This window comes from Ochotona curzoniae, unplaced genomic scaffold (assembly GCF_017591425.1).
Source record: "Ochotona curzoniae isolate NIBS_2020 unplaced genomic scaffold, NIBS_Ocur_1.0 patch342, whole genome shotgun sequence".
Classification (NCBI taxonomy): Eukaryota; Metazoa; Chordata; class Mammalia; order Lagomorpha; family Ochotonidae; genus Ochotona; species Ochotona curzoniae.
Window position 1 is genome coordinate 1 of NW_024466909.1, and position 13,718 is coordinate 13,718.

General features: G+C 45.8%; 1 protein-coding gene across 2 annotated transcripts in view; it reads left to right on the plus strand.

The window, feature by feature from the left end:
* The first annotated feature begins 6 nt into the window (after nucleotides 1–6).
* LOC121167169 (serine/threonine-protein kinase 38) overlaps nucleotides 7–13,718 on the plus strand; it is a 41,321-nt gene continuing 27,609 nt past the window's right edge. Inside the window, exons 1-2 of one of the 2 annotated variants that reach the window (XM_040996555.1) lie at nucleotides 7–151; nucleotides 6,779–6,914. In XM_040996555.1, the coding sequence (XP_040852489.1) occupies nucleotides 6,784–6,914 (131 nt within the window). In that variant the 5' untranslated portion in view covers nucleotides 7–151; nucleotides 6,779–6,783. The remainder of the gene's footprint in view (nucleotides 152–6,778; nucleotides 6,915–13,718) is intronic. The other variant, XM_040996556.1, reaches the window with a different exon arrangement.

Here is a 13,718-nt window from a genome sequence, read left to right on the forward strand (position 1 = left end):
TGTCCTCACCCGCAACCGCTGCTCGGGCCCCCTACCTGAGCGGCCCTCCTCTGGCAGGTGGCTGCTGCCGCTTGGGCTTCGCTTGTCCGCAAGCCGAGACCGCCGGCCGGGCGGGCATCCCGCGGCCGTCCCTGCCAGCCCCTGGGCTCCGGTGAGTGTCGCGCCGCCGCCTTCCCTCGGCCCCCAGCTGTCTCTGGTTTCTCGGACTCCTCCTGGGGTTACCCCCTTCCCGCCGGCACCCCGCGGCGAGCCTCTCCCCAGCCTCCGCTCAGCACCCCTGGGACCCCGACTCTCCGGGACTCCTTGTTGGTCCACGCCCACAGTCCCAGTCCCCGCCGCGTCCTCTCCCTCTCCCTCTCCGTCTCTCTCTCTGTCTCTCTCTCTCTTCCCCCCACCCCTCTCTCGCTCGCTCTCTGCAGTTGGGGCAGGGAGCCAGATCGTCCTCTCCTTTCCGCGTTGCCAGCTTTGTCTGCGCGCCCGCCACCAGGATCTTGGTCATCAGCAGTTTTCCATCTCCTTTCCCTCTCTCTGGGGTCTGAGACCCCGCCAGAGCTGTTGTCTCAATGAGGCGTACAGAAGTGCCGAGAGAGCCCAGCGTGGGGGTGGGTAACGTTCCAGGCGGCCACCTTTCCCCACCCCCATGTTAGTGTTAGGGTCCCAGTCTTAAACTCACAGGTATGTTGTTAGGATTCTCTGCAAGAGAGCAGGAGGAAAGGAAGAAATCGCTGGAGACTCGGAGGAAAGCCTGTGTCACTAAGCGGTCAGGATGTCTGGGGACAACAGAAAGGCCCCAGTAGCAACCCCAAGAAGACGGGGTTTGGGGCAAGGGAGCCCTTGCTCTTCCTAGCATCCCACCTTGGCTTGGAATTAGCTTTCCCTAAAGAGAAGTTAACCGGCTTGCCCTTCCTCCCCACCCTAACTGTAAACAGCAGCTTCCTCCTAAGGGCGACCTGGTCCTACCCTCCAGAGCCCAATAGAAAGCCATGGATGGCTTGGCTGGACCTTGGCTCCCGCATGGCACATTCGTGCTCCTGGCTACCAGGAGTGGACGCCAGAAACGCGTGTTTTCAAAGGTGCTTACTAAGTGTACAGCACTGTGGATGAGCTGGAGGAAAAAGCAAGTTGTAAGATTGCTTGCTGCTTGCTACCTTACAGGACAGCAGCAGATATGGGTCCTGACATCTGGGGTCTTGTTCTCCAGGTTACATTGGCCACGTGAAAGACAAGTCAGTCACCAAAACGTGAACTATTGGTGAGGGATCTGAGGACGCGTAACCCAAACAGTGCCCGGGTGGAGTCAGTCAGCCGGGCCCACCCATCCAGATGGAATTAGAATCATGGTTTTTGTTTGACCTCCTTCTGAGTTAGCAGTCCTCATCCCTGGCTCTTAAGAACATCCCATCCTTTTGCTCATTTTTGAAGGACTTTGAAGAGTTTCTCACCTACCTATACTTTTTCTAATTTTGCAGAATTGAAGGAGTGTGACGCAGGGCAGGGGCCTCCGGTGGCCCCGATGGGTCAGGACAGGAGAGCTTGTGTGATCAAGAGCAGAGGAGAAAGCCCTGCCTGATAGAAAGTACTTGCTTGGTTGACCCAGTAAACCTATGAATTGCTATAGGGCAATATTAATTGTGTCTTTTGATGAAAGGCTACTAGAATTAGGCTAACCCTGTTATGAGTGGAGGAGGAGGGTTTGAAGACAGACCACGGGGAAGCATGGTGCACCCTTTTACCATCACGTTAGACTGCCTGTGTGAGCACCAAGCTGCTGTGGGAGAGGACCTGTGGGCCTGCAGGGCGAACATCTTGCGGTGCACTTATCTCCTGTGTGAGAAGACACTGGTAGTGATTTACATCAGTCAAAGCCCCCTGATTTGTTTTCTTTATAATTTGCACTAATGACCGACAGTGTGAATGTGTTGAGTTCTTCACCTTTGTTGACAACTTAAAAAGAAAATCATTAACTTACAGCCAGCTTACATTTATTTATTTAATTAAAAAGATTTCATTTTTATTGGAAAGACAGACCCACAGAGCGAAGAATTCAGAGGTCTTCCATCTGCTGGTTCATTCCACAAACAGCCACAATGGCCAGAGTCGAGCTGATCCTAAAGCCAGGAGCCAGGAGTTTCCTCTGGGTCTCCCGTGTGGGTGCAGGATCCCATTACTTAGGCTGCCTCTTCTGCTTCCCAGGCCACATGCAGGGAGCTGGTTGGGACATGCAGCAGTCCGGACACAAACCAGTGCCCATATGGGATGTAGGTGCATGCAAGGGAAGGATTTAGCTAGTTGAGCCATTATGCTGGGTCCCAGCTTACATTTATTAATTGCCCATCATAAGGACAGCTTTGTCTGTTATAAGTCTAAATACTGTCAGATTGCATGTTTATGTTGAAGTTGCTAAAATGTGAATTTATATGTGTGAGTAGTTTCCAGAAATACTCAGACAAGGAAGGCATACAAATTTTTCACTGGCTTTTGACTTGTTTTTGGGTCTGGTTTTGCAATTTCGTCACCAAACACTAAGAGTGCATGTGGTTTTCATTGTGGGTGGAGGGGGTACAGACTGACAAATAAGGAACCACACCCAAGCTTTGTAAGTGTAACAGGAGTTTTAGAAAAAATTGCTCTGCTGCTATCTTAAGAACATTTGAGTTTGCTTTGGTAGTCCTAGAGGTGTCACTGTAAAAAATTTTAGTGTGAGATGAGTCTGAGGGCAAAGTCTTGAATTTGTTAGCACTGATCATTGTGTGACATCATGAATCAGAATATTTGACTCTGAAGTAGAGGCCCAATTTGTGAAAGATTGTTTTTTTTGGTGGTGATTTTGTTTTTTGGAAAGCCGCCGTTACAGAAGGAAGAGACACAGAGATCTTTCATCTGTGGGTTTCTTCCACAAGTGGCTGCAGAGGCCAGAGCTGGGCCAGGCCAAGGCCAGCAGCCTGCAACTCCATCGAGGTCTTCCTCATGTGGGTGGCAGGGGTCCAAGTACTTGGGCTGTCTTCTGCTATTTACCTAGGCATATAAGCCGGTGGCTGGATCAGGAGTAGAATAGCCCGGACTTGAGCTTCCTGGTTTTGAATCTCTGCTTAGAAGGGATTTTCTTTTTTTTTTTCTTTTTAAAGATTTATTTATTTTTATTGGAAAGGCAGATATACAGAGAGGAGGAGAGACGGAGAGGAAGATCTTCTGTCCGATGATTCACTCCCCAAGTGACTGCAACGGCCGGTACTGCGCTGATCTGAAGCCAGGATCCAGGAACTTCCTCTGGGTCTCCCACACGAGTGCAGGGTCCCAAGGCTTTGGGCGGTCCTTGACTGCTTTCCCAGGCCACAGGCAGGGAGCTGGATGGGAAGCAGGGCTGCCGGGATTAGAACCAGTGCACATATGGGATCCCGGGGCGTGTTTAAGGCGAGGACTTTAGCCGCTAGGTCACACCGCCAGGCCCAGAAGGGCTTTTCTTTATGTGATTTTCATCTGGAGATTAAAAATTTTTTTTCCTTAATGTTGAACTTTTTTTTAAAGATTTATTTTTATTGGAATGTCAGAGTTACAGAGAGAAGGAGAGCCAGAGAGAAAGGTCTTCTGTCTGCTGGATCACCTCAAGTTTCTGCAACAGTCAGAGCTGAGCCGATCCAAAGCCAGGAGCCAGGAGCTTCTTCCAGGTCTCCCATGCAGGTGCAGGGTCCCAAGGCTTTGGGTTTCCTTGACTGCTTTCCCAGGACACAAGTAGGGAGCTGGATGGGAAGTGAAGCAGCTGGGACATGTACTAGCACTCCCATGGGACAATGGAACTTGAAGGTGGAGGATTAGCCAGTTGAGCCATCATGCTGATCTCAAAAATAAGTCTATAAGTGTTTGTGTCTTTCCAAGAAAATTTAATCCACAAATTCGTTTAAAAATCTGTTAAGGAATGAGGAGGGAAAACTTTAAAAGACTTCATAAATTATACTGTCTTTAAAAATTACCCTGTTTCAGGTGCTTTTTTTCTCTGTGTGGAGATAAAAAGTCTGAAGATATAAAAGGAGAGTGGAAATCTAAAACATTGAGCATTGTTGGGCCCTGCGCGAAAATGTAGTGGTGAAAGTCCTTGCCTTGAATGCGCTGGGATCCCATATGGGCGCTGGTTCTAATCCCAGCGGTCGAGGATGGCCTAAAGCCTTGGAACCGTACACCTGCCTGGGAGACCTGGAAGAGCTTCTGGCTCCTGGCTTTGGATGGGTGCAGCACTGGCCGTTGTGCTCACTTGGGGAGTGAACCATTGGACAGAAAATCTTCCTCTCTGTCTCTCCTCCTCTCTGTATATCTGACTTTCCAATAAAAATAAATAAATCGTAAAAACAAAGCAAAACATCGAACCTTGTTGCAGATGCTAGGGCAAGTCAGTTATAGTGAACAGTTTGGCCAAGTGTGATAAAATAGGTTAGTCAAAATATCTGGGGCAAAATGAGATCTTAATGTGTAATTTCTTGGTACTTTTTTCCCTTCTGTAAAATGAGGAAGTCAGGGTTACTTGTTTAGAAGATATCTTTGATGACTAGAATTGGGATTCAGGTTTTCCTTTTTCTCTGTTTCTTTTATAGGTCTTTACTGTATGCTGTAAATTCAGTTAATCTGAAAACATTTAGTAAACAACTTAAGCTTGAGCTACCAAGATACCAATAGGGTAACATTTTCGTCACTTTTTTTTTTTAAAGATTTATTTATTTATTGGAAAGTCAGATATACAGAGAGGAGGAGAGACAGAGAGGAAGATCTTCTGTCCGATGATTCACTCCCCAAGTGACCGCAACGACCAATGCTATGCTGATCCGAAGCCGGGAACCAGGAACCTTTTCCGTGTCTCCCAAATGGGTGCAGGGTCCCAAGGCTTTGGGGGATCCTCGACTGCTTTCCCAGGCCACAAGCAGGGAGCTGGATGGGAAGTGGAGCTCCCGGGATTAGAACTGGCGCCCATATGGGATTCCAGTGCGTTCAAGGCGAGGACTTTAGCCACTAGGCCATGGCGCCGGGCCCAGTCACGTATTTTTAATATTTAAAAATTTATGTGGTTATTTAAAGATTTGTTTATTTATTTGCAAGGCAGAAATACAGAGAGAGGAGCGAAAGAAAGATCTTCCATCTGCTTGTTCACTCCCCAGATGACCACAGTCACTGGGGCCAGGAGCCAGGCACTTTTTTCAAGTCTCTGATATGGATGCAGTGCTCACATGGGATGCTGGTGCCACATGCAGTGGCTTAGCTTACTGTACCATGGTGCTGGCCCCTGCTTATTTATTTGAAATAAGGTGTAAGAGATCATACATCTGCTGCTTCACTCTAAAATGACTGGGCCAGCTCAGTCAACAGCCAGGAGCTCCATTCAGGTTGCCCTCATGGGTAGGAGGAGCCATCATGCTCTGGCTTCCCAGGAACTTAAGGAAGGAACTGGGCTGGAAGTGGAACACTCTAGACTTAACGTGACACTACATGGAATGTGTGTTTCTCAGGCTGTGGCTTACCATGCTGCACCACAACAGCAGCCCCTAGCTTTTTTTTTTTTTTTTAAACCTGTGGAAATGTGAAGCCCAAAAGTTTTTGGGAGACAAGTGTTTGTCCTAGTGATTCTGATGCCCGTGTCTGGCATTATGTACTGGCATAGGACTCCAGACTCCTGATTCTAGTTTACTAATGCAGACCCTGGAAAGCAAAGATAATGGCTGGCTCAGGTTATTAGATTTCTGTCCTTTGGTGGTGGGGGTGGCAGGGAAGGACCTGGATTGAGTTCCTAGCTACGAAGTTTTGCTTCTGCCTAGCCCCAGCTGTTGTGAGCACTGGAGGAATGAACCAGTGTGGGAGGTATCTTCTCTTTGTTTCTCAAATCAATAAAAAACAAAACAAAACAAACTGGTAGCAGTATATGTGTATTGAAGAAAATATTGAAAAACATAGAAGAGCAGAAGCCAGAATAATATTATCTATTATATTTTTTCAGTGTAGAGTTAGGCTAATAACAATTTTGATTACATATTTCTAATTTTTCTGTGCATGCATAAATATATAAGTAAAATTGAGATCATGATATTGTTTTACAATTTGTTTTCATTTGGATTGGAAACATTTTCCTGCAAACATTTGAGTGTATTTTCATTGCACGTTATTTCTTTATAAAACTTTTTCATATGTAATTGATTCTGTTGTATATTCAAGTACCTCTAGTTTTCCTTTGTTGTTGTAATTCTACGTTGAACTTCCTCGAGTTTCAATCTTTACAAGTTTTAGATTTCTTCATGGTTGATTTCTAGATGGCACAGAACTGAAACGGGTTCAGTATACTGAGTATTCTTAATTTTTGCATATGTTGTGATCCTGTTCTTTTGTGAAAGCTCCAGCACTGAGTTGTAAGATGTATCCATGTGGGATTGCTTCTGACTATTGCGTAGTTATTTCCTATATGCATTCAAAACATCTTATTTATTTCTTGCTGAATTGTTTCAACTTTACCTAATACAAATAATGGCAGAATGAACATCCGATATGTATTGTACACAGTATCTGTGCCCCTAAGAGCCTGTGTGATACTTTGTCTGCCTTTATACTGGGGGATGGGATTTCCGGGTCAGAGGACATCAGCATCCTCAGACACTGTTTTCAGCAGTTGTTCTGTCTGGACTTTGTTGCATATAACTTGTCCTCCAGAAGTGTGGACCAGTGCACATTCTTACCTGAAGGGAGGGAGACAGCATGATCGGTGGATTCTAACTCCAAGACTGATAACTTCTCTTTTCTTTGTCTGTAGCAGCCATGGCAATGACAGGCTCAACACCCTGCTCATCCATGAGTAATCACACAAAGGAAAGGGTGACAATGACCAAAGTGACCCTGGAGAATTTTTACAGCAACCTTATCGCTCAGCATGAAGAACGAGAAATGAGGTAAATAATTTTATTTGAAAAAAAAAATGTGTCATGGTTATGACATTCATTTCTGGTGTCATAAAAACACATTTATAATGTTGAAAGGAGACAAGAATAGCAGCAACCATGTGGGAGCCACGGGGGAGTGAATCAGCTCCTGCAATGGCTGGGACAGGGCCTGGTGGAAGCCAGGAGATAGAACTCAAGCTCGGTCTCTCAGGTCAGTGCAGGTACCCAACTGCATGAGCCGTCACCTGCTTCCTCCTTTCATTAGTAGGAGCCAGAACTGGGATCAAACATAGCACTCTGATGGCAGATGCAGGCAAAGTAACTGCTAGGCCAAACATTTGCCATTGTAGTTAATTTTTCTTTATTTATTTTTTTTTTTTAAAGATTTATTTTTATTGTTTTTTATTGGAAAGGCAGATATACAGAGAGGAGAGACAGAGAGGAAGATCTTCCATCCGATGATTCACTCCCCAAGTGAGTGCAACGGCCGATACTATGCCGATCCAGAGCCAGGAGCCTCTTCCGGGTCTCCCACGTGGGTGCAGGGTCCCAAAGCTTTGGGCCGTCCTCTGCTGCTTTCCCAGGCCACAGGCAGGGAGCTGGAAGGGAAGTGAGGCTGCCGGGATTAGAACCGGCGCCCATATGGGATCCCGGGCGTGCAAGGCGAGGACCTTTAACCACTTGCGCCACCGCGCCGGGCCCTATTTTTCTTTATTTTTTTTTAAAGATTTATTTATTTTTATTGGAAAGTCAGATATACAGAGAGGAGGAGAGACAGAGAGGAAGATCTTCTGTCCGATGACTCACTCCCCAAGTGACTGCAATGGCCAGTGCTGCGCCGATCCGAAGCCGGGAACCAGAAACCTCCTCCAGGTCTCCCACGTGGGTGCAGGTTCCCAAAGCCTTTGGGCGGTCCTTGACTGCTTTCCCAGGCCACAAGCAGGGAGCTGAATGGGAATTGGAGCTGCCGGGATTAGAACTGGCGCCCATATGGGATCCCAGTGTGTTTGAGGCGAGGACTTTAGCCACTAGGCCATGCTGCCAGGCCCTGTAGATAATTTTTAAAGCTGTGTAATGGGCCCAGTGCGGTGGCCTAGTGGCTAAAGTCCTAGTATTGAATGTGCCAGCGGTCCTGCTTCCCATCCAGCTCCCTGCTTGTGGCCTGGGAAAGCAGTTGAGTATAGCCTAAAGCCTTGGGACCCTGCACCCACGTGGGAGACCTGGAGGAAGTTCCTGGCTCCTGGCTTTGGATTGGCACAGCTTTAGCTGTTGCAGTCACTTGGGGAGTGATTCATTGGATGGAAGATTTTCCTCTCTGCCTCTCCTTCTCTATGTATATCTGACTTTCCAATAAAAATAAATAAATCTTTAAAAAAAATAGCTATGTGACAGCATGGAAAAAATGGCATCTTTGGAGTAAGACCTGGATTTGGAATTGTGCTTGTATCAATTAGTAGCTGTATCTGGAACAAACTTCTTCTTTTCTCAGTTTCTCCCCCATCAAGAAAAATGGGTGTGATTCTGCCCTGCAGGATTAGTTCAGGGATTAGATGTAACATAATGTGGGCAGCACCATAATGCTTCACAGGTAGAGGTCATTTAGTTAATGGTAATAGCAGCAGCTGTTGTTGTTACTGCTCTGGTACATGCTTTTTATGTCCTTACTCATAATTAAAAATCTTTTCCTAACATTTTTTTGTGAATTTGTTTAGAAGTTCAGAAAGGTTAAAAGAATTGCACAGAAAATACCTGTGTAGAGGTAATCTAGAAGATAGTCATCATTTGTTATGCTTGTTTTAATCATATATTCAGCTATCCATCACTGCGTTTGTTCATGTAAAATTTAAAAATATTTTTAAAAATTTATATAAAAGGTAGAGAGGCAGTAATTTTATATCCACTGGTTCACTGCCCAAATACCTCCAGCAGCCAGGGCAGCACAGAGTCAAGGCCAGAGCTTGAAACTCAGCCTGGATCTTTCATGTAGGTGGCAAGGACTCAGCTGCTTGAGCCGTGACCAGCTGCCTCTCAGGGTGCATTAGCAGGAAGCTGGAATGGGAAGAGGAGCTGAGATTGAAACCCAGATTCCCTGATGGAATAGAGACATCCTTAGCAGCCTCTCTCTGCCAGTTGCTTGCCCTGCCTCTCTTTCATATTTGCAGTACTTTCAAGTTTGCTACAGATGTCATGATATGTTTGAGTGTTTCTGCCTGTATGATATCAGCTAGTAGGGTGGGTTACGGAGCAGTGGGTTAATTACTGCTTAGGTTGCTTGCGTCCTAAATCAGAGTACCTGCCTGCTCTGCATCCATCCAGCTCCCTGCTGCTGTGCAGCCCGAGAGGCAGCAGAGGGCGGCTCAGGTCATCGGGTCCCTGCCAGCCATGTGGGAGACTGGGATAGAGCTCTCGGGCTCCTGCTTTGCCCTGCTCCAGTTGTGGCTGTTCAATGAGTGGACAGTGAATGCAAGATAGTATAATAGTGCCTCTATCTGCCTTGCAAATAAAATGAAAATAAGCTTTTAAGAAACTAGTGTTCAATATATTTTTTTTAGCAGAGTGTAAAATTTGCATGAGTTTTAACAAATGAATATGCTTGTATGCATAAACCCATTTGATGAGGTTTAACAAATGTGTATACCTATATAAATTAAAACCTGTATCGAAATGTAGAATATTAGCATCCTTCCAGAAAGTTGTTTCTTGCTTGTTATTCATTTAACCTTGGGCAACCACTGTTGTGACTTTGTTTCTAGCATAGATTGGTCTTGCCTATTCCATGGAAGTGGAACATTCAGCTGGAATCACAGGGTAAATGACTCATTTGAGGAAAACATCTCTTATACACATAATATTTTTGAGATTGATTCTTTATTATTATTGTTATTATTAGAGTAAATTTATTTATTGGAAAGACAAAATAGCAGGATGTGGGAGGAAAGAGAAAGAGAGATAGATCTTTTATCCACTGGTTCACTCGCCAAATGCTGGTAGGTAATGGTGCTGAGCTAGGCTAAACCGAGAAGTTGGGATCTCTAGCTGGGTCTTTCACTTGTTGGCTGGGCTCCAGGGCCTTGGGCCACCGTCCCCCGCTTTCCCAGGCACGTTAGCGGGAGCTGGATTGAAGTGGAGCAGCCCGGACTTGAGCTGGTGCTGTAGTACAAAGGTCAGCGTCGTGGGGGCAGCTTCACCTGCTGCTCCACAGTGCTGGTTCCTCATGCGTGTTTCCTACATATATTAGTGGTTGCTTGTTTCTCTTCATTGCTGTGTACCGTTCTGTTTTCTACATCTCAGTTTGTCCTCCAGTTTTTGACTATTGAATAAACTTAACATTTCTGTACAAGTCTTTCTGTGATCATTTGTTTTCAGTTAGCAGGTAAATACTTAGGAATGGAATTGGTCATAAACATACGTAACAGGTATTTAGTTTGGTAAGAAACTACTAAATTCTTCCTAGGAGGAAATAAGAATTCCAATTGTTTTTTATTTTTGCAAACATTTATATTGTTGGTATGTGGGTTTTGTTTGATTGTTTTGAAAGACAAAGAAAGGGAAGGATCTTCTGTCTGTTAGCTTAAAGCCCAAATGCCCAGAATAGTCAGGGCTGGACCAGGCTGAAGTCAGGAACACTGAACTCCATCCTGGTTTTAGTGTCGGTTTCAGGGACTCAAATATTGAGTCATTGTGTGCCTTCTGGGGTACTTGCCAGTGGAGCTAGGACTTGAAGCAGAAACCGTGGCATGGGATGCATGGACATCCCAAGTGATACTGTGCCAAAGCCTGCCCCTATGGTTTGAGTCTACTGTTCCCTGTCTGAATTATTCAGCATTGAAATAGAATTAATTTGCACTCTTGGAATTATCAATAATGTAAGCTTCTCTCTTTAGTACATGTAAACTCATAGGTGAATATCTAAGCACTCTGGGGAAGAAAATTGGGGACTCAGGATAGATGCTCCGCCAGGACTAGGACTAAGATGCTCCGCCTGAGTTTTGGATGCAGATTTTTATTGTTTCTTATTTGTTGTTTGAGCCTGTGGATTTGTAATCTAATTTGTCATAGAACACATTTTAATTTAATATATACATATATTTTTTAAAGATTTATTTTTTATTTTTATTGGAAAGGCGGATACAGAGAGGAGAGACAGAGAGGAAGATCCTCTGTCCGATGATTCACTCCCCAAGTGAGCGCAACGGCCGATACTATGCCGGTCTGAAGCCCGGAGCCTCTTCTGGGTCTCCCACGCGGGTGCAGGGTCCCAAAGCTTTGGGCCGTCCTCGACTGCTTTCCCGGGCCACAGGCAGGGAGCTGGATGGGAAGTGGGGCTGCCGGGACTGGAACCGGCGCCCATATGGGATTCCGGGCGTGCAAGGTGAGGACCTTAACCACTTGCGCCATTGTGCCGGGTCCTTAATATATACTTTTAAAGATTTATTTATTTTTATTGGAAAGGCAGATATACAGAGAGGAGCAGAGACAGAAAGGAAGATCTTCTGTCCGATGATTCACTCCCCAAGCAGCTGCAATGGCTGGAGCTAAGCCAATCTGAAGCCAGGAGCCAGGAGCTCTTCCAGATCTCCCACATGGGTGCAGGGTCCCAAGGCTTTGGGCTGTCCTTGACTGCTTTCCCAGGCCACAAGCAGGGAGTTGGATGGGAAGCGGGGCCACTGGGATTAGAACTGGCGCCCATATGGGATCCCAGCACATGCAAGGTGAGGACTTTCACCACTACACTGTCACGCCAGGCCCTTAATTTAATATTGTTATTGAGATAAATATTTATTGACTAGAACGAAATTTGTTTTTTTTCAGTGTTCGTTTATCTGTGTTTCTGTCTTTGTTAGTGGCATCATTCTCACCCCCTCCCCTGCCCCAGAAAAGAAATTTTCAGATGTTTCTTTTGATTTCTATTTACAGTTATTTTTCTTTCAGGGACTAGTCACTTCTTTCTAGTGTGATGTCTTTACCGCACAGCTGAATTGTTAGAATAGCTGTCAGTGGCCTCTGTCTGTTCATTACTTTTCCTGCCTTACCATTACTGCTGGCTGTTATTCTAAAAGAGCAGTCTTGTTAACATCACTGTTGCTTAAGCCTTTGCTAGCACTCTTGTGTTCAGAGTGAGATCTATGCTGCTTGGCTGTATGTATGTCAGCTTCACTGGATTGCGAGTTGTTGCTTCTTGAGTGTACCCTCACTTGGAGTGCCTCCTGCTCAGATTACCTGGTGATCTGGACAGCTGGTAAATGGTGAAGAGGTTCTAGCCCAGTATTGTGATGAATTAATGAAAACCTACTTTTAATAAAGTTTTACTTATTTCTCTTAGTTATATCAAATCAATGTGAGATTGTGGATCAAAAATAGTCTCAGATACAATTGTTAAAATGAAGTTTATATCCTAGAGGTTTGTTTGCTGTTTGCGGTTTTGATTGTGGTGTCAGCTCATTTTTTTCATCACTCGTGTCTGGCCTGTCTGCCTTTGCCTTTGTTGTTCCTGTTTGCTTGTAGCGGGTAGTAAGAAGAAGATGTGAAAAAATGTGTATTTTTGTGTCAGAGAGAGCTAGAAACAACCTGATGTAAGAGATTATCAAATACCTGCTGTGTTCGAAAATCAAGATGGCACAATAGGGTAAGGATACATTTAAACAGATGGAGAAACATTAGCGAGTGTGAATCAGAGAGGGCACATTCTAGGGAACAGGAGAGGACACGGTGACAACATGGGCACCCACCTGGAGACTGACAGACACAGGAAAGCAGTGGACACAATGGTATGGTGTTGCTGTGACCAATACCCTAGCAGCATTCAGCCAGTGGCGATTTGAACTACACTAGCAGTTGAAACTTCATCAGCAGCAAGGTGGGAGGGGTGTTCACTAGGAGCTCAGGAGGTAAACCAGACAAAGACCTGCCCATCCTGCTTGTTTGTTTGATGTGACCAGGAGCAGAGACAGAGTGGCAGGTCCCAGACGTGTGGAGGTGTGGAGTGAGAGCAGGTTAGATTTCACAGCCCAGTCCACCCCCTAGAGCCAAATTGGGCGCCATTTTGTATAGGGAGGCAAAGACTGGGACTGGATTGCACATGCACTTAGCTGAAAGTGAACTCATTTCTGACTCCGTGGACTGCAACAATGTGGTATCCTATAGGTTCAATCCAAGATAGGTCAAAGTAGTTCTCAGACCTGATGGCTAGCAGATCAAGAACTTTAGTAGTGGCACATCAGGCGCCATTTCGTATAGTATGGTAAAGAATTTAAGACTACAGGGACAGTAGTGAACTGTGCATGTGTTAAGCAGGGTGTGAACTCACTGAGCTCAGTGCATTGCACTGGTCCCACAGGGAAAATAATACCAACTTTGGCATTGTATGGGTCAAAATAGGTCTGTGTGGCCCTCAGACCTAACAGCCAACAGGTTCCGGCAAGATCAGTGCCACCAACAATCTAGTTATATAGGACACCTGGTGTCTCCCTAATCCTGGAAACTGCTCTAACAGGAAGTGGGAGAAAGCTTGTACAGACAATGGTGCAGTGCAGCCTCAGTACAGAATCACAGAAGGTGGAGATTGGTGAGCCAGGAGCTGGGCCTATGGAGACCATGGTGGTAGTAATAAGAACTCAGACCTGGGGCCTGGCGCAGTAGCCTAGCGGCTAAAGTCCTTGCCTTGAATGTGCCAGGATCCCATGAGGGCTCTGGTTCTAATCCCGGCAGCCCTGCTTCCGATCCAGCTGCCTGCTTGTGGTCTGGGAAAGCAGTCAAGGATGGAACTAAGACTTTGGGAACTTGCACCCACGTGGGGGACCTGGAGGAAGTTCT